This window comes from Thalassophryne amazonica, chromosome 15, assembly GCF_902500255.1.
Source record: "Thalassophryne amazonica chromosome 15, fThaAma1.1, whole genome shotgun sequence".
Classification (NCBI taxonomy): domain Eukaryota; kingdom Metazoa; phylum Chordata; class Actinopteri; order Batrachoidiformes; family Batrachoididae; genus Thalassophryne; species Thalassophryne amazonica.
The window spans coordinates 1,491,906-1,511,530 of NC_047117.1; the positions used below are offsets into that span (position 1 = coordinate 1,491,906).

General features: G+C 46.7%; 1 protein-coding gene across 1 annotated transcript in view; it reads right to left on the reverse strand.

Moving 5' to 3' along the window:
• LOC117525724 (spectrin beta chain, non-erythrocytic 1) overlaps positions 1-19,625 on the reverse strand; it is a 141,468-nt gene that overhangs the window by 55,825 nt on the left and 66,018 nt on the right. The window contains exons 12-13 of the mRNA XM_034187651.1: positions 972-1,274; positions 735-888 (exon numbers count right to left, since the gene is read on the reverse strand). Of these exons, the coding sequence (XP_034043542.1) occupies positions 735-888; positions 972-1,274 (457 nt within the window). The remainder of the gene's footprint in view (positions 1-734; positions 889-971; positions 1,275-19,625) is intronic.

A 19,625-nucleotide genomic window follows, 5' to 3' on the forward strand; every position in this document is an offset into this window, starting at 1 on the left:
TCTCTGGCTTTGAATCTTTTTGTTAAGAAAAGACTTCGGGTGAATCTTGTCTTTGAGTTTGTATTCCACTCCTAAGAGGAAAGAGACATTCTATAGTTGTATATAGTCTGAGTTTTTACTCTTATGAAGCAGCGTCTTCAGTTTGTTCATCACCTATTGATAAAGAAGATTCCTGAGTTGATTCCCACCTCTGACAGACTTCTCTGTTTGCACTCCTTTTTATGAAGACGAGATCCTCAGATAATTTGGTCTGTGTTGACACTCGCCTCCCTTGAAGAAAGGAACTCTGTTTGTGTTGAGCTGACCATTTTTGAAGAAAAGAAACTCCTTGGTTCATTCTGTCTGTGTTTGGAACTCTCCAGTGTTGAGAAGAAGACTCTTAGCTTGATCACTCCAGTATGAAGAGCCTTCAGTTTGGCTGCACTAGTTTATGAAGAGGATTTCCTCCACCCGTTTTGTCTCCACCCTTGACTGTTTGATTTTTAATTGTGTTGAATAAAACTGTGCTTTAATGCCATCCTTTGTGTCTGAGCTGACCTGCATCCTGGGGTTCTACTCTGTCAGCCAAAGTCCTGGTTCCAGTTCACTGTCATAACTCCCAACCATAACAGCTTTATTCCAAACATTCAAAATCAGTGAAGCTGGTCAAGATTCATATCTAATACACACACACACACACACACAACAAATACACTACAATCATGGAAGCATTAGAACAAGATGTCTGTACTAACCGTTGCCATTGACAGAGTATTTGTTGGCGCTGTTGGTGACTGCCTTCACCCTGTCAGCTTGGATAGCGATGTCGGCCTCCACCAGGGTGTGCTTCTGCAGCAGGTCCTCCACACCCAGAAGGTGTTTGCCATAGTCTTGAGACAGCAGCAGCATCTGCCCAGAAAAACACATGAAGAGCTAAGCCTGCTAGGGTTCGAGATTTTAGAGCAATCCAAACTATGCCGTCATTTGCAGACCTTCATCTCGTCCATCCAGTCCATGATGTAGAGCATCTCCTGGAAAACCCTCTGCAGGCCCAAGTTCATCTCCAGCCTTTGTCTGCGGGCCTTCAGCAGCTCCAGGAGGTACTCCCATAACCGGATCACGTTGTCCTTTCTGGCAGCAATGCGTTTGATGTCATGGTAGCGCTCCACCTCCAGCTCCCTGGCCACGGCCACCACAGCCTGGACCCGCTCCTCATATGCTGCAATGTCAGTTTCGATTGCCTCGTGCTTCTTGGTGGCTGCCTCAACAGCCTGAAGGTCAAAACCAAAGTTGTCCTGGAGACAGAAGATTGAAAAGATAACCTCAAAGACCGGTTCTGTTCAGCGTTCACCCCCAAAAGCAAAAATCAGATTCTGATTATCAGCTTAACTCTGCACTCACCAATAAACCATCTGAAGAGTTCCTCAAAAGTCCTTTTCCCCAAACAATGACTTGTTTTAATGTTACTGAGCCAATCAGATTCAAGGACAATGACTGCAGGTTCTCCTCACAAAAACAAGCTATCCTGTGATTGGCCAAATGTCCACAAGCTGATGACTGACAGATGGCTGCAGCCAATCATCAGATCACTGTCCTCAAAATCATTGTTGATTTATGATCTAATTATTGATCATCACTTAGATATTATTGGGTTATGTGAAACCTGGCTTAAACCTACAGCTGTCCTCCCCTTAAATGAGGCCTGTCCACCAGCATATACATTTAGTCACATCCCTCGTGATGCGAAGCAAGGCGGGGGTGTTGCTCTTATTTATAAATCTAGGTTTAGTTTATTTAGCTGTTGGGGGTTACAAATATCACTCATTTGAGCATCTGATTCTCCGCTCTGCTCAGGATATTACGCATTGCCAAGGTCAGAAGAATAAAAATCAGCCGTATTTGTCACTGTATATAGGCCTCCTGGCCCATATTCTGAATTCTTAGATGCATTTGGTGTGTTCATCTGTAACTTGTCAACTGGTGCAGATAACATTCTGATTATTGGTGACTTGAACGTTCATATAAATAAGCCTTCTGATCCCCTCTGCAAATCATTTATGGACATTGTGGATGCATTAGGATTTCAGCAATGCATTCGGGACTCGACGCACATTAGTGGAAATACCCTGGATTTAGTTCTTGCACGTGGTATTGCTGTCACGAATATTGGACATCATGCCTCTTACATCAGTGGTCTCTGATCACTCACTTATTAGGTTTACAGTTTCGCTGCCGTGTTTAGTGGAACAACAACCTTATTTATCACTGCGGCGATGCATCAACTCCTCAACTAAGACTGAACTCGAAGCCAGACTGCCTGATGTCTTAGCTTCACGTTTGGAAAATGCCCAATCAGGAGACAGTCTTGTGGACAGTTTAAACTCTGTACTCAAAACTACAACCCCAATTCCAATGAAGTTGGGACATTGTGTAAAACGTAAATAAAAACAGAATGACTAACCCTAACAATGATTTTCAAATCCTCTTCAACCTATATTCAATTGAATATGCCACAAAGACAAGATATTTAATGTTCAAACTGATAAACTTTATTGTTTTGTGCAAATATTTGCTCATTTTGAAATGGATGCCTGCAACAGGTTTCAAAAAAGCTGGGACAGTGGTATGTTTACCACTGTGTTACATCACCTTTCCTTCTAACAACACTCAATAAGCGTTTGGGAACTGAGGACACTAATTGTTGAAGCTTTGTAGGTGGAATTCTTTCCCATTCTTGATTGATGTACGACTTCAGTTGTTCAACAGTCCGGGGTCCCCGTTGTCATATTTTGCGCTTCATAATGTGCCACACATTTTCAATGGGCGACAGGTCTGGACTGCAGGCAGGCCAGTCTAGTACCCGCACTCTTGTACTACGAAGCCACGCTGTTGTAACATGTGCAGAATGTGGCTTGGCATTGTCTTGCTGAAATAAGCAGGGACGTCCCTGAAAAGGACGTTGCTTGGATGGCAGCATGTGTTGCTCCAAAACCTGGATGTACCTTTCAGCATTGATGGTGCCATCACAGATGTGTAAGTTGCCCATGCCATGGACACTACTAACACACCCCCATACCATCACAGATGCTGGTAACAATCTGGATGGTCTTTTCCTCTTTTGTCCGGAGGACAAAACATCCATGATTTCCAAAAACAATTTGAAATGTAGACTCATCAGACCACAGCGCACTTTTCCACTTTGCGTCTGTCCATTTCAAATGAGCTCAGGCCCAGAGAAGGCGGTGGTGTTTCTGGATGTTGTTGATGTATGGCAGGGGTGGCCAAGTTCGGTCCTCGAGAGCCACATTCCTGACACTCTTAGTTGTCTCCCTGCTCCAACACACCTGAATCCAATGAAAGACTCGTCAGCAGACTTTTAATGAGCCTTTCATTGGATTCAGGTGTGTTGGAGCAGGGAGACAACTAAGAGTGTCAGGAATGTGGCTCTCGAGGACCGAACTTGGCCACCCCTGATGTATGGCTTTCACTTTGCATGGTAGAGTTTTAACTTGCACTTGTAGATGTAGCGACGAACTGTGTTAACTGACAATGGTTTTCTGAAGTGTTCCTGAGCCCACGCGGTAAGATCCTTTACACAATGATGTTGGTTTTTAATGCAGTGCCGCCTGAGGGATAAAGGTCACGGGCATTCAATGTTGGTTTTCAGCCTTGCCACTTACGTGTAGAAAGTTCTCTGATTGTTATGTACTGTAGATGATGGAATCCCTAAATTCCTTGCAACTGAACATTGAGAAACATTGTTCTTAAACTGTTGGACTATTTTTTCATGCAGTTGTTCACAAAGTGGTGATCCTCACCCCATATTTGCTTGTGAACGGCTGAGCCTTTTGGGGATGCTTCTTTCATACCCAATCATGACACTCACGTCTTTCTAAGTAGGTGTTCTTTGAGCATTGATCAACTTTCCCAGTCTTTTCTTGCCCTGTCCCAACTTTTTTGAAATGTGATGCAGGCATCCATTTCAAAATGACCAAATATCATCAGGGCGGGCAGCTGTCTGGCAACCGTAGCAGCTGGACCCGCAATGCAAACTCCCAGACTAAACTCAATACACATGTGATCACGCAGCGGAGCAGAGGCACAATCAGGCAAAAACACAGTCATGGTTGAGCAGGGGTCAGAGGCACAAGCAAACACAGACATCCTGGATGAGACAAGAGGTGTGGTCGAGGAAGACAGAGCAAAAACTACACGCGGCAAGGCAAAAATCAGGAATGACAAAGACAGCTGGAATGTATACAAGACAACAAACTGGCGTGGTGACTGGGAGGAGATTAAATAGGACAGCCTTAGGGTTATGGTTAACCCAGCCACTACATCCTGCTATTGAGGTGGGCGCCACTACTGAGGTATTACCTAGATTTACAGTATTTGATAGTATCTCACTTGGCATGCTGACAAAACTCGTAATGTCAACAAAAAGCACAACCTGTTTATTTGATCCTATACCAACAAAACTGTTTAAGGACCTGTGGTCCACTCTTGGGCCGACTGTGCTGGAAATTATTAATCTCTCATTAACTTCTGGATCTGTTCCTAAATGTTTCAAATCCACAGTGATTAAACCATTACTTAAGAAATATAATCTTGACCCTATTGTATTGACAAACTATCGGCCGATATCAAATCTATCATTTTTCTCTGAAATTGTGGGAAAAGTGGTTTCACGGCAGCTCGTAGACTATCTTACTGAGAATAATCTCTTTGAGCCACTGCAGTCTGCTTTTAGAAAATATCATTCCACAGAGACGGCTCTCACTAAAGTGGTGAATGATCTTCTGCTTACAATGGATTCAGACACCACTATGGTTCTGTTGCTGTTAGATCTCAGTGCTGCATTTGATACAGTGGATCATCATATTCTACTTGATAGGCTGGAAAATCATTTTGGGATTACTGGGGACTGCCCTAGTGGCCGGCGATCACCTCAGTATTTCCTGTATTTCTTGTCTCTGATGCCTGATTCTGTTTTTTCTTTCTGTTTAAGGTGCAGCTCCATCCAGAGATGATAATAATAATAATACATTTTATTTGTATAGAGCTTTTCTAGAAACTCAAAGACGCTTCACAGACACATTAATAAATAACAATATATAGGGTTTAAATGCAAAAAAAAACACATTAAGACAGGTTAAACATTAAAAGCAGTCTTGAATAAGTGGGTCTTGAGGAGTGATTTAAAGGTGGAAAGTTCGGAGCAGTCACGGAGTTGTTGTGGGAGGGAGTTCCAGAGGGTGGGGGTGGCGATGGAGAAGGCTCTGTCACCCCAGGTTCGGAGCTTGGTCCTACAAGGATGGGACAGGAGGTTAGCGTTGGAGGAACGGAGGGATCGTGATGGAGTATAGGGCAGAAGCAGGTCAGAGAGGTAAGAAGGTGCCAGGTTGTGGAGGGCTTTGAAGGTGATAAGGAGAACTTTAAACTGTATGCGCTGAGGGATGGGGAGCCAGTGAAGATCTTGGAGGACAGGGGTTATGTTTTGGTGGGACCGGGAGATGGGTGTGGTATTTGTGCTGAAGACCCTCCTGTCCTGTGCACCAACAGCATCTCCTGTATATTTGGTTTGTGAATTGTTTTGTAATTTATGTCTGTATCATGGCCCAAGCAGAGGGTCACCCCTATGAGTGTGGTCTGCTTTAAGTTTCTTCCTCAGAGGGAGTTTTTTTTCTTACCACTGTCGCCTGTGTTCTTGCTCTGGGGGTTGGTAAGGTTGGACCTTAATTGTGTGAAGCACTTTGAGGCAACAATGTTGTGTTTTGGCACTATATAAATTAAAATAAATTTAAATTGAAAAGAGCACGTGGAAGCTTGTGCAACAGCGATCTGTAACGGCTTCATCGGACCAAAGCCGCTAATCTCAGGGAACTTGGTTTACATCATGACCCATGAGGCAGAGCGACCTTCTGACTGAGTGGACAAAGATCCAGAAACCAGACAGGGCCCCATCCACCACATCCTTACAACACACAAAGATGCCACTGCAGCCGCTACTGCATCACAGCTGTGTCATGTGACCACGGTGTGGCCTCATTTAGAGCCGACATCAGCATGGATCACCACGAACTGGCACAACATGAAACGCGACAAACACGCTACAATGCCAGAATTAGATGCTATAACACATCAAGACACGACCACAGCTTACCACAGTCCCCATCCCGCAAAACGTGTGTCCATGATTACGACATATGAAGACTGAATATGAACCAGAGCTTCACTGAACAGGAAGAATGTTTGTTGCATGTGACCTTAACCGCATGCTGCTGGTCTGCTGGGCGTTGAGTTGCATTTGTTGAAGCATCATGCTGGTGAGCGGCCATTTTTCCCTCTACATATGGATTATATTTACATAGAGCACTCTCACGATCCGTGATGCCTCACACACACACACTGATGTCAGCGTGCTGCCACGCATGGTGCTCAGCTGCATGTTGGGTCAACTCGGGCATTAAGGACTTTGGCGGTCATTTTCCAGTCTGAAGGGGATTTGAACCAATGATCCTCTGGTCACAAGACCACCGCTTTCACCACTAAACCATCACCAAGAACACTCCATGGCTCAGCAGATACTGCTATGAAACTGCCAAACATCACAGGAAGCAGCAATAAACTGTCATGATGACACGCCAGGACAAAACCCGCCCATAATGACACATCACACAGCAAGTCTTACATCGGCCTATGGTCAGTGGGTAAAACCCCTGGTTCAAGGAGTCAAAGTCCTGCCATACATTTGTTCCATCCCCCACTGAACCAGCTGATTCTAGTTAGTTCAACTCCTGAGGCAGGTAGACAAGCTCATCTGCACAGGTAGAAACATCACATGGCAGGACTTGGACTCCCTGAAGCCGGGATTACCTGCCCCACCTACAAATCAGCTTATGTGTTGTTAAAGACCAAGAAGGTGCAAGACAGACCAGAAGACAAATTTACCTGTGAACATAACAAAACGGATGTGTGCGAATGGATCAGGTCAACTGTCCAGGAAATCACTCACTCACTCCCTCACTCACTGACTCAGTCAGCCAGTTCCTCACTGACTCACTGGCTCAGTCAGCCAGTTCCTCACTGACTCACTGACTCAGTCAGCCAGTCCCTCAGTTACTCACCGACTCAGTCAGCCAGTCCCTCACCGACTCAGTCAGCCAGTTCCTCACTGACTCAGTCAGCCAGTCCCTCAGTTACTCACCGACTCAGTCAGCCCTTACCCTCACTGACTCAGTCACCCAGTCCCTCAGTTACTCACCGACTCAGCCAGTCCCTCAGTTACTCACCGACTCAGTCAGCCCTTTCCCTCACTGACTCAGTCAGCCAGTCCCTCAGTTACTCACCGACTCAGTCAGCCCTTTCCCTCACTGACTCAGTCAGCCAGTCCCTCAGTTACTCACCGACTCAGTCAGCCAGTCCCTCACCGACTCACAGACTCAGTCAGCCAGTCCCTCACCGACTCACAGACTCAGTCAGCCAGTCCCTCACTGACTCACTGGCTCAGCCAGTCCCTCAGTTACTCACTGACTCAGTCAGCCAGTTCCTCACTGACTCAGTCAGCCAGTCCCTCAGTTACTCACCGACTCAGTCAGCCAGTCCCTCAGTTACTCACCGACTCAGTCAGCCAGTCCCTCACCGACTCAGTCAGCCAGTCCCTCACCGACTCAGTCAGCCAGTCAGCCAGTCCCTCACTGACTCACCGACTCAGTCAGCCAATCCCTCACTGACTCACCGACTCAGTCAGCCAATCCCTCACTGACACAGTCAGCCAATCCCTCATGACTCACTGACACTGACTCAGTCAGCCAATCCCTCACTGACTCACTGACACTGACTCAGTCAGCCAATCCCTCACTGACTCACTGACACTGACTCAGTCAGCCAATCCCTCACTGACTCACTGACACTGACTCAGTCAGCCAATCCCTCACTGACTCAGTCAGCCAGTCCCTCAGTTACTCACTGACTCAGTCAGCCCTTTCCTCACTGACTCAGTCAGCCAGTCCCTCAGTTACTCACTGACTCAGTCAGCCCTTTCCCTCACTGACTCAGTCAGCCAGTCCCTCAGTTACTCACTGACTCAGTCAGCCCTTTCCCTCACTGACTCAGTCAGCCAGTCCCTCACTGACTCACTGACTCAGTCAGCCAGTCCCTCAGTTACTCACTGACTCAGTCAGCCCTTTCCCTCACTGACTCAGTCAGCCAGTCCCTCAGTTACTCACTGACTCAGTCAGCCCTTTCCCTCACTGACTCACTGACTCAGTCAGCCAGTCCCTCAGTTACTCACTTACCTGCGAGGTCCGGCTGGAATAACGTTGCGCTCCGAGCCGCTTTCGTAAACGGACTGTCGTTGGTTCTGAAGGAGCAGCTGGTAGCTAAGGAGGAACCGCGGGATTTAGATGGGCTTATCGATCTCGTTATACGGTTAGACAATCGGTTGGAGGAACGCCGTTGGGAGCGAGGCGAAGGACGTGACCGGATACGCGCCGCCCCTCTCCCTTCCGGGTTCGATAAGGCGCCACCCTCCCCACGCTCCACAGCCGCAGCGCTTGTGGGGCAACAGCTCCTCCTGCTGACGTTGTTAGGGAACCGACAGGGCCAAAATGGGGAGGCTGATCCGTGGAGGGTGTTTCCTCTGCAGCTCAACTGAGCAACACACAGAGAAACTGCCCCAAATGGCCAAAACGACAACAACCGCCCTATAGAGACTGGGCTAAGGAGGGGTCAAACCATTCAAGGTGAGACACACACAAATTGCCACACGACTCCCAGTCACAATCCTGAGCGGTGATTTACCCTTCAAGGCCCGAGCACTGGTGGAAAACGGGGTCAGAAGGGAATCTGCTAGACAGCAGATGGGCAAGGGAGGTAGGGCTCCCTCTGGTGGCGCTTCCTTCGCCATTGCAGGTGTGGGCACTAGATGGCACCCTCCTCCCTTTACTCACACACAAGACACAACCGTAACTCTGGTAGTGTCTGGAACATCGGGAGGAGATTGAGTTTTTGTGACTCCTTCTACTCCCGCGTGATTTTGGGCATCCCATGGATGTTGAAGCACAATCCCCGGATTGATTGGCCGTCTGGGTGGTGGTTCAGTGGAGCGAAACCTGCCATCGGGGGTGTTTAGGATCCTCGGTTCCTCCCGGTTCACAGGCTAAGGAGGAGGTCAAAGTCCCTCCCAATCTGACGGCAGTGCCGGTGAGTACCACGATCTTGCTGACATCTTCAGCAAGGATCTGGCACTCACCCTTCCCCCGCACCGTCCGTACGATTGTGCCATTGATTTGGTTCCAGGCGCTGAGTTCCCGTCCAGCAGGCTGTACAACCTCTCACGACCTGAGCGCGAATCAATGGAGACCTACATCCGGACTCATTAGCTGCCGGGCTGATCCGGAACTCCACCTCCCCGATGGGGGCAGGTTTCTTTTTTTGTGGGCAAGAAAGATGGCGGACTTCGTCCACGTATTGATTACAGGGGGCTGAATGAGATTACGGTTCGCAACCGATACCCGTTGCCATTGTTAGATTCCGTGTTCACCCCCCTGCATGGAGCCAAAATCTTTACTAAGCTGGATCTTAGGAATGCGTATCACCTGGTCCGGATCCGGAAGGGAGACGAATGGAAGACGGCATTTAACACCCCGTTAGGTCACTTTGAGTACCTGGTCATGGCGTTCGGCCTCACCAACGCCCCCGCGACGTTCCAAGCCTTGGTTAACGACGTCTTGCGGGACTTCCTGCACCGATTCGTCTTCGCATATCTGGACGATATTCTCTCTTTTCTCCGGATCCTGAGACCCATGTCCAGCATGTACGTCAGGTCCTGCAGCGGTTGTTAGAGAAACCGACTGTTTGTGAAGGGCGAGAAGTGCGAGTTTCACCACGCGTCTTTGTCCTTCCTGGGGTTTATAATCTCCTCCAACTCCGTCGCCCCTGATCCGGCCAAGGTTGCGGCGGTGAGAGATTGGCCCCAACCAACAAGCCGTAGGAAGCTGCAACAGTTCCTCGGCTTTGCTAATTTCTATAGGAGGTTCATTAAGGGCTACAGCAGGTAGTTAGCCCCCTGACAGCCTGACCTCTCCAAAACTCCCCTTCACCTGGTCGGATCGGTGCGAAGCCGCGTTCAAGGAGTTGAAACGACGGTTCTCTACTGCGCCAGTTTTGGTGCAGCCCGACCCTAGCCGCCAGTTCATGGTTGAAGTGGACGCCTCTGACTCAGGGATAGGAGCCGTGCTGTCCCAGAGCGGAGAGACCGATAAGGTTCTTCACCCGTGTGCCTACTTTTCCTGCAGGTTGACCCCGGCTGAACGGAACTATGACGTCGGCAATCGAGAACTCCTTGCGGTGAAAGAGGCTCTTGAGGAGTGGAGACACCTGTTGGAGGGAGCGTCTGTGCCATTCACGGTTTTCACTGACCATCGGAACCTGGAGTATATCAGGACCGCCAAGCGGCTGAACCCCAGGCAAGCCCGCTGGTCACTGTTCTTCGAGCGTTTCGACTTCCGGATCACCTATCGCCCCGGGACCAAGAACCAGAGATCGGATGCCTTGTCCCGGGTACACGAAGACGAAGTCAAAACAGAGCTGTCGGATCCACCGGAGCCCATCATTCCGGAGTCCACTATCGTGGCCATCCTCACCTGGGACGTGGAGAAGACCGTCCGGGAGGCCCTGGCACGGAGCCCGGACCCTGGAACCGGTCCGAAGAACCGTCAGTACGTCCCACCAGAGGCCAGAGCTGCAGTCTTGGACTTCTGTCACGGTTCCAAGCTCTCCTGTCATCCAGGGGTGCGAAGGACCGTGGCAGTTGTCCGGCAGCGCTTCTGGTGGGCGTCTATGGAGGCCGACGTCCGGGAATATATCCAGGCCTGCACCACCTGTGCCAGGGGCAAGGCAGTACATAAGAAGGCCCAAGGGCTCCTCCAGCCGCTGCCGGTGCCTCATCGCCCCTGGTCCCACATCGGCCTGGATTTCGTCACGGGCCTCCCGCCGTCCCAGGGCAACACCACCATCTTCACGATAGTGGACCGATTCTCCAAGGCGGCCCACTTCGTGGCCCTCCCGAAGCTCCCAACAGCCCAGGAGACGGCAGACCTCCTGGTCCACCACGTCGTCCGTCTGCATGGGATACCCTCCGACATCGTCTCTGATCGTGGTCCCCAGTTCTCCTCACACGTCTGGAGAAGCTTCTGCAGGGAACTGGGGGCCACCGTGAGCCTCTCGTCCGGGTACCATCCACAGACGAACGGACAGGCAGAGCGGGCCAACCAGGACTTGGAACAGACCCTCCGCTGCGTCACATCCGCGCACCCGACGGCCTGGAGTAACCATCTGGCCTGGATCGAGTATGCGCATAACAGCCAGGTGTCTTCTGCCACCGGCCTCTCCCCATTTGAGGTGTGTTTGGGGTATCAGCCCCCGTTGTTTCCCGTGGTGGAGGGAGAGGTCGGAGTGCCCTCGGTCCAGGCCCACCTGCGGAAGTGCCGTCGGGTGTGGCGCTCCGCCCGTTCTGCCTTGTTGAAGGCCCGGACGAGGGCGAAGACCCATGCAGACCGCCGGCGATCCCCGGCCCCTGCTTACCAGCCCGGGCAGGAGGTGTGGCTTTCCACGAAGGACATCCCCCTCCAGGTGGACTCCCCAAAACTTCAGGACAGGTACATTGGCCCCTTCAGGATCCTCAAAGTCCTCAGTCCTGCCGCAGTGAAGCTCCAACTCCCGGCTTCACTGCGGATCCATCCGGTTTTCCACGTGTCCCGCATCAAACCTCACCACACCTCACCCCTCTGTGCTCCCGGACCGGCGCCGCCTCCTGCTCGGATCATCGACGGGGAGCCGGCTTGGACGGTGCGCCGGCTCCTGGACGTCCGTCGGATGGGTCGGGGGTTCCAGTACTTGGTGGACTGGGAGGGGTATGGACCCGAAGAACGATCCTGGGTGAAGAGGAGCTTCATCCTGGATCCAGCCCTCCTGGCCGACTTCTACCGCCGACACCCCGACAAACCTGGTCGGGCGCCAGGAGGCGCCCGTTGAGGGGGGGGTCCTGTTGTGTGGGCCGCCAGAAGAGGAGGTACTGCTGGCCCACCACCAGAGGGCGCCCTGCCTGAAGTGCGGGCTTCAGGCACGAGAGGGCGCTGCCGCCATGGACACAGCCGGGGGTGACAGCTGTCGCTCATTACCTCTTGACAGCTGTCACCCATCTACTCAACATCATCTCACTCCATAAAGACCAGACGTCATCTCCACCTCGTTGCCGAGATATCATACTTCATAGGAGGTACTACTCTCAGCCTTTTTTTGAGATTTATAAATCTGTGATTGTGAGTGTTTGCAGGAGAACCGGTCGTTTTGGTGGAGGCTGTGCATGACGGCGCTCCTTTTCCTCTGAGACCACTGCAACGTGTTTGAGTGAGAGGTGGAGGTGGCATTCCCACCGTTGTTGTTACTGGGTGTACACACACCCACACTTGACTGTCTTTGTTCTTCGCCAGCAGTACCAGATCCGACAGTCGGGGACGGTGATCACCTGGGAATTCGGGACTTGGCGGCTCCAGTATTCACCAGGTTCTGGGGCGGCGGAAATCGTGTGGTTCCGGCTCTTCTCAGGACAGACGTCTTCTATCCTCGAGCCTGCCCACACGTCACCTCTGTGTATTGACTGTTATGATATTCTGTGATTGTCTGTATGTTCGTTGTGCACATTCACAACATTAAATTGTTATATTTTGGCTCATCTATTGACCGTTCATTTGCGCCCCCTGTTGTGGGTCCGTGTCACTACACTTTCCCAACAGAAACCTTCTTTTATCTAATTAAAGTACGGTGAAAACAACGTGTACTGTTTTCCTACATTTATCCTCTTGGCAGCAGTTTTGGAGATATTTGTTTCCAGTCCACCAGAAACCGGAGGCGGAACTAAACCTGGGACGATCAAACAGAGTGACACAGGGTTTTTTTATTGGTCCGTGTTCCCCAAGAACTGAAAATAACATCCAAATGCACTTTTCTGTTTGTTTGTTTGTTTGTTTATTTATTTACAGTTTTAGCTGAATAAAAACTCGACACACGGATTGTAACCTAAAAACAACTCGTTCCTCATCTTTTGTTTGATATAGTGAAAAGTGACGCATTTTACTGTCAGCACCAGGACCTGAAGACAAACATCATCCTGATGGCTGTGGGGGCTTCTTACCTGGGACACCAGTCTCTGGTTTTCACTGAGCCACGTCTCCCTCATGGCAGCTTTGCGGTCAAATCGTCTGGCCAACAGTTCCAGTTTCTCCTGACGGATCAACTCCGTCCTCAGAGCCAGTTCCCTCTCATGCTCCGCCTTCTCCAGTCTCTCCCAGGCCTGCCAGTACAAAGACCAGATCCAGGTTCAGACCATCTAAACCAGCTTCAGAGGCATTCACATGGTCTGAGTTTCACAACTAGTCTGACCTTATTGATGTCAGAGATGAGTTTCCCCTCTCGGGGAATGTAGACCTTCTGGTTGTTGGCTCTCATTTTACTCTGGATGGTGAAAAGAAGAACCTCCAGGTTTCCCTTCTCAGTGAACCTGTACAAGGAGAAGACGCAGCAGAATTGAGGAGGCTTTCCTTGTGAAGGTGTTAACCCTACATGCAGCTGCCTGTGGAACCTCAGATAAAGACTCTGAGCAGTGAAACTCATGGGTCACAACTGTCCCTGTCATTCACTGACACGTCCACTAATCAGCTAACATAACTGAACACGTCACCACCATGTTGCCATGTCACCACCTGGAAGATGCTGGGTTCTCTTGGATTTGCTGGAAGGATTTTTGCTGTCTTGAGTCAGTTTGGGGCTAAATCCTGAGAGGTGAAGAAGACAGAGCTGGCAGGGTGGAGGAAGGAGATAGTAGTGAGACCAACTCTGTTGGACGGCTTGGAGACGGCAGCTTTAACAAAAACACAGGAGGTGGAGCTGAAGATGTTGTGATTCTCTTTGGGAGTGACGAGAATGGACAAGATTAGGAATGAACATATCAGAGGCACAGCTCAGGTGGGACGGTTTGGAGACAAAGTCAGAGAGGCGCGATTGAGATGGTTTGGACATGTGCAGAGGAGGGACCCAGGGTATATAGGGAGAAGGATGCTGAGGATGGAGCCACCAGGCAGGAGGAGAAGAGGGAGGACAAAGAGGGGGTTTATGGATGTGCTGAGGGAGGACATGCAGGTGGTTGGTGAGACAGAGGAAGATACAGAGGACAGGGTGAGATGGAAACGACTGATCTGCTGTGGCGCCGCCTAACGGGAACAGCCGAAGGAGGAAGAAGAAGAAGAAGAAGACTACTCTGAACACATTAGTGTCCCAGTTTAAACTTTAAACAACCACAGTGACTCAGCAGCACCATCTAGAGTCTGTTGGCGCTGGGGCGGCAGCGGTAATTTACATTTCAACCTGCTGCACATCAGGGAGCTGCAGCAGTGGGTGAGTGAAGAGGCGGGGTTAGGATGGGGTCAAAGTGCTCACTTTGGCGGTTTCTCCACGGTGCGGTACGTGTTGAAGGCCTGCAGCTGCTGCTGGACCCCGACCAGAGAGTTGGCAAACTTCCTGTTGTTGAGGATGATGATGGTTTGTTCAATCCACTCCAGCAGGTCCGAGGCCAAGGACTCATACTTCTCAATCATCTTCTCTGTCTCAATGGCATTGTCCAGAACCTGAGGAGACATTGATAATGATAATGAACCATCATGGTGCAGCCTGGTGGTCTTGGACTGAAGTGGAACGCTAGCTGGCACAGTGACCTTTCCGATCCGTTTCCCCTCCACCTTCAGAGCCTTCATCTTGGAGAAGTAGTGGTAATATGTCACCACGTAGGTGATGACAGACTTCTCATCAGGATGGTCCACGCTAATATCTGCAAGACAAACAAAATTAGACACTTACAGGTAGAGTTTTAGTCAACTGACTGTTGTCAGTTCAGGTACTCCATTTTTTGATTAGGTGTGGTTAAACGTGGGTTGGATGTCCTTTAGGGCCCCTTCACACATACTACGAATGTGGTCGAATTGCACATGAAGTGTGCATGAAGCAGGAATCATATGCATGTAAAATTGGTGCTGCCTCTAACGCCTCATACACCTGCTGCTACAACTATTTGCACACACCAGCGACTGAAGACAGAGTGTGCGCTGTGAGAGTGCATTGATCCCTGCTATGGCAGGTGTCGGCCAAATTGCAGGTGACACACCGCGAACATCTAACACCACTTGCTTGGCACTTGGAAATGTGTAGCCATTCGCTCTATTAACGCAAAAAACAGTCGGCAGACGATCACTGTCGAGCTGGATATGAAATTTGTCTAAGTGCCCCACGAGTGTGGAGTTGCAAATAGAAACACGCGTGTGGTGCATGTGTCTTGCACGTGTGTGCGCGCCGTATGTGAGCCATATGTATGTAAGGGATTAGTTAAATCAGGAGGCACTGAACATCTGCAGGGAATCCTGCATTGGGACGTTCGCCTCATTAATGGCCAGGTCAAAATTTCCTCTTTTTTTTTTGCCAAATGCATTTGATCCATTATCAAAATGTTATCTGAGTGTGAAACTGTAAAAATGATTAAAATTTCATTTCATTTCATTCATTTTTCATTATTAATTCATTTTGAGCAGTGTAACAAAATACATGAACCTAGTACATATTAAACAATCAGATACATTTCATTTTTGCTCGAAAAGGAGTGGGAAGAAGAAAAACTTATTGAATCCCACCCCATCTACATTAATACTTAACTTAACTATATTTGACTTCCAATTTCCATATCAGTTGAGAAAAAAAAAAAACACACACACACACACAAAAAAAACAAACAAAATAAATAACACACCAAAATAACAAACAAGTCATTCACATCGAAAATATTGATAACTTAATGAAGAATAGATTAGTAAATACAATAAATGTTCATATAAGAAACAAGCTACATACCAACAATGGTAATACAATAGAAAGAACTCACATACAACGATGGAAAGGAAGCTTCAGGTATCAAACACAACACTGATACAGACAAGTGCACAACAAGAAATTTAAACTCTACTATGACTATATTCTGACCAAACTGCATTTTTATACAAGGACTTAAATTTGTGAATATTTGGGCAAAGCTTTCACTGTAGATCCAGAGCATTCCACATTTTAACCCCACCTACTGTCACACAAAAACTTTTACGAGTGGTTTGTACCTTAGGTAAAATAAAATTTCCATTACCTCTCAGATTATAATCTTCTCTTTATGAGAAAAGAATTTTTGCACATTTTTGGAAGTTGATTATTGAATGCTTTAAATAACATAATTACAGTACAGTATTTTACAAGGTCATGAAATTTTAATAATTTGGACTGGATAAAAAGGATTATGGGTGTGCTCTAAGAAACCAACCTTATGAATAATCCGCATGGCTCTTTTTTGCAATAAGAATAGCGGATTTGTTGAACATTTATAGTTATTGCCCCATATTTCAACACAGTATGTGAAATAGGGGAGAACCAGAGAACAATATAAAATACGGAGTGCTATTTGGTCAAGGAACTGCTTAGCTTTGTTATAATAGAGAGATTCTTAGATATTTTAGTTTTTATGTGCCCTGATGTGGGCTTTCCATGATAATTTGCTATCCATAATTACATCAAGAAATTTGTTTTCCGATACATTTTCAATTTGTACACCATCATAATAATTTTGAAATTCATTTCTATGTTTATAATGACCAAAAATCATAGCTTTTGTTTTACTTAGATTTAACAGTAATTTATTGGTGTCCATCCATTTCTTTAATTTATTCATTTCCATATTCACAGTTTCCAGAAGCTCGTTATAATCTAAACTACTATAGAAGATGTTTGTGTCATCAGCAAAGAGAATTAGCTTTAAAAATTTTGATGCATTGAATATATCATTAATGTAAAGACCTGAACAAAATTGGACCCAGCACTGACCCCTGGGGGACACCACAGGTAATACCAAGATGTTTAGATGCGTAATCTCCCATTTTCACATACTGTACCCTTCCGGTCAAATAATTTCGTATCCAATTCCCTGCTACTCCTCTGATTCCATAATTTTCAAGTTTGCCAATCAAAATTGAGTGGTTAATCATATCAAACGCCTTTTTAAAATCAATAAAGATACCAACTGCATATTTATTATGGTCCAGAGCATTCGTTATTTCTTCTACAGCCTCCCATATTGCCATAGAAGTAGTTCTTTGGACCTAAAGCCATATTGACTTTCTTTTATTATTGAGTTTGTTAATGAAATTTTCAAGCCGAAAAGTGAATAATTTTTCCAAAATTTTTGAAAAACTGAGGGAGGAAGGAGATTGGACGATAATTAGTAAAAGTGTGTTTGTTTCCATTTTTAATAATGGTATCACTTTTGCTATTTCATTTTACTAGGAAAACAACCAGACTGGAAAGACAGTTGCAAATATGGGAATGGAATTACAATATTGTCAACAATTCTCTTTACTAAAGACATGTCAATACCATCACAATCTGTGGAATATTTACTTTTACATTTGAGAATTACTTCTTTTACTTCCTGTTCATTGGTTGCAGAGAGAAACATTGAAAATGGATTCTTAATCATAGTGTCATTTGCTAAGGGCTGACTTTGGGAATGGTCTGGAATCCCAGCAGACAGCTCCGGACCAACATTCACAAAAAAATGGTTAAAATTGTTAACTATGTTTTCCATATCATGCTTATTTCCACTTACATTTTCAAAATAGTTGGGGTACTCAGTTTTTGTTGAGCCCTGTTTAATAATACCATTTAGTATCTCCCAGTCTTCTTTATATTGCTTTTGTTATCATACAGCATTTGTTTAAAATATAACTGCTGAGCATTTCTAATTATATCAGTCAGTTTGTTTTTGTATGTCTTGTATCTGAGTTCAGCATCTTGAGTTTTAGATTTGATAAACAATTTGTACAGATCTTGCTTTTTTTTTTTACACGCATTCAATATTCCTTTTGTAAGCCAGGGGCTATTAATTGATTTCTTCTTTATACAGTATTCTTTGACTGGACAGTGTTTGTTATACAAGGAGATAAAAGTCTTCAGAAAAATGTCATAAGCTTGATCTACATTTGTTTCAGAGATAATGAACTCCAGTCCTGATCTTTAAGAGCGTTGTTGAAAGCATCAATGTTTTCTTCAGTTCTTATTCGCTTAAAAGTCACCTTCTTATCCTCTTTGACCTTATGAGCTTGCAGTCACACAGAGTAAAAACAGGTAAATGATCAGTGATGTCACAAGTAGTAAGCCACTAATGTAGGAACCCCATATTAGTAAAGATATTATCAATCAAAGTAGCACTGTGTGATGTTATTCTACTTGGTTTAGTAATTGTGGGATACAGAGACAAACTGTACATTGTGTCTAAAAAGTCATCTGTTGCGTTATGTCTAGATGGATTCAGAAGGTCAATATTGAGATCACCACAATTAATAATTGTTTATGGTTGAAAGTTGAAAAACCCTTCTTCCATACTTTTAGTAAAATATATATATTTGATCCAGGTGAAACGATACACACAACTTACTATGACATTTTTCTGCTTTCCATTAAAAATTTCAATAGTTACACATTCCATAATGTCATCTATCGCAAAGACATATTATCAATAACCTTGTATATTAAGGATTTGTGGATAAGTAGTGCTACTCCACCTCCTGTTTTGGTTTCTCTATTTATATTCCTTAGCTCATAACCATCATTTATATCTCGTCATTGCTAATCCAGGTTTCTGTAAATGCAATAATACTGAATGGGAAATTGAAATTGTGCAAATAATCTTTAATAGAACTAAAATTGGTGTACATACTTCTGCTATTGAAATGTATTACTGATAGCTTCCCTGGAAGTTTATGTTTTGTTGTATTGATCTTGACTGAGATAATTACAGTTACAAACAACAGAGGAAAGGCAATTGTTGTCAGGGTCTATATCAAGTAGATCATCATGTGTGTTATATTCCATGTAATTAAAAGTTTCCAGTTCCATCTGTTTGTGTTGTAGTATTCTCTGTAGCTTACTTAAGTCATTGTTGATTGGTGGTGCAGGCATAATTGATGTTAGAGTCTAGAGTCTTATATTACCTTATTTGGGGCATTTCCAAATATATTTGTCCAGCTCCTCTGCCCTTCTCACCACCATCACTCTGGCATTCTCTGGGCTCCCGTTCAGTTTAATGAAGACTTTACAGTTTGATACCCAGGTGTGGTTGAATCTTCTGCTGCTTTTTGAGTTGTCTTGCTTTCTTTGCATTGTCCACATTCCGTTAGTTAAGTGTTCATTAATAAAGACGTTAGTTCCTTTCAATTTGCGACTTTGTTTTGGCAGAGCCACGTTTGCGTTTTCGATTGACAAACCTCAGGATGACAGCAGGTCTCTCGTTGTTCCTGGAGGGCAGAGGGTGACAGGCTTCGATGTGCCCCAGGTCCATCTCTATCCCCTTTTTGTGGAAGAAGGATGCCACCTGTTGCTCCACTGACCTCATCTCCTCCTCACTGGGCAGCCCGCTGACCGCGTCGGGGGCCACCGCTCAGGCATACGAGCGCGGCGTGGTTTTAATCCCGGTGACGATCAGATCCGTTTATGCGGGTGTACTGCTC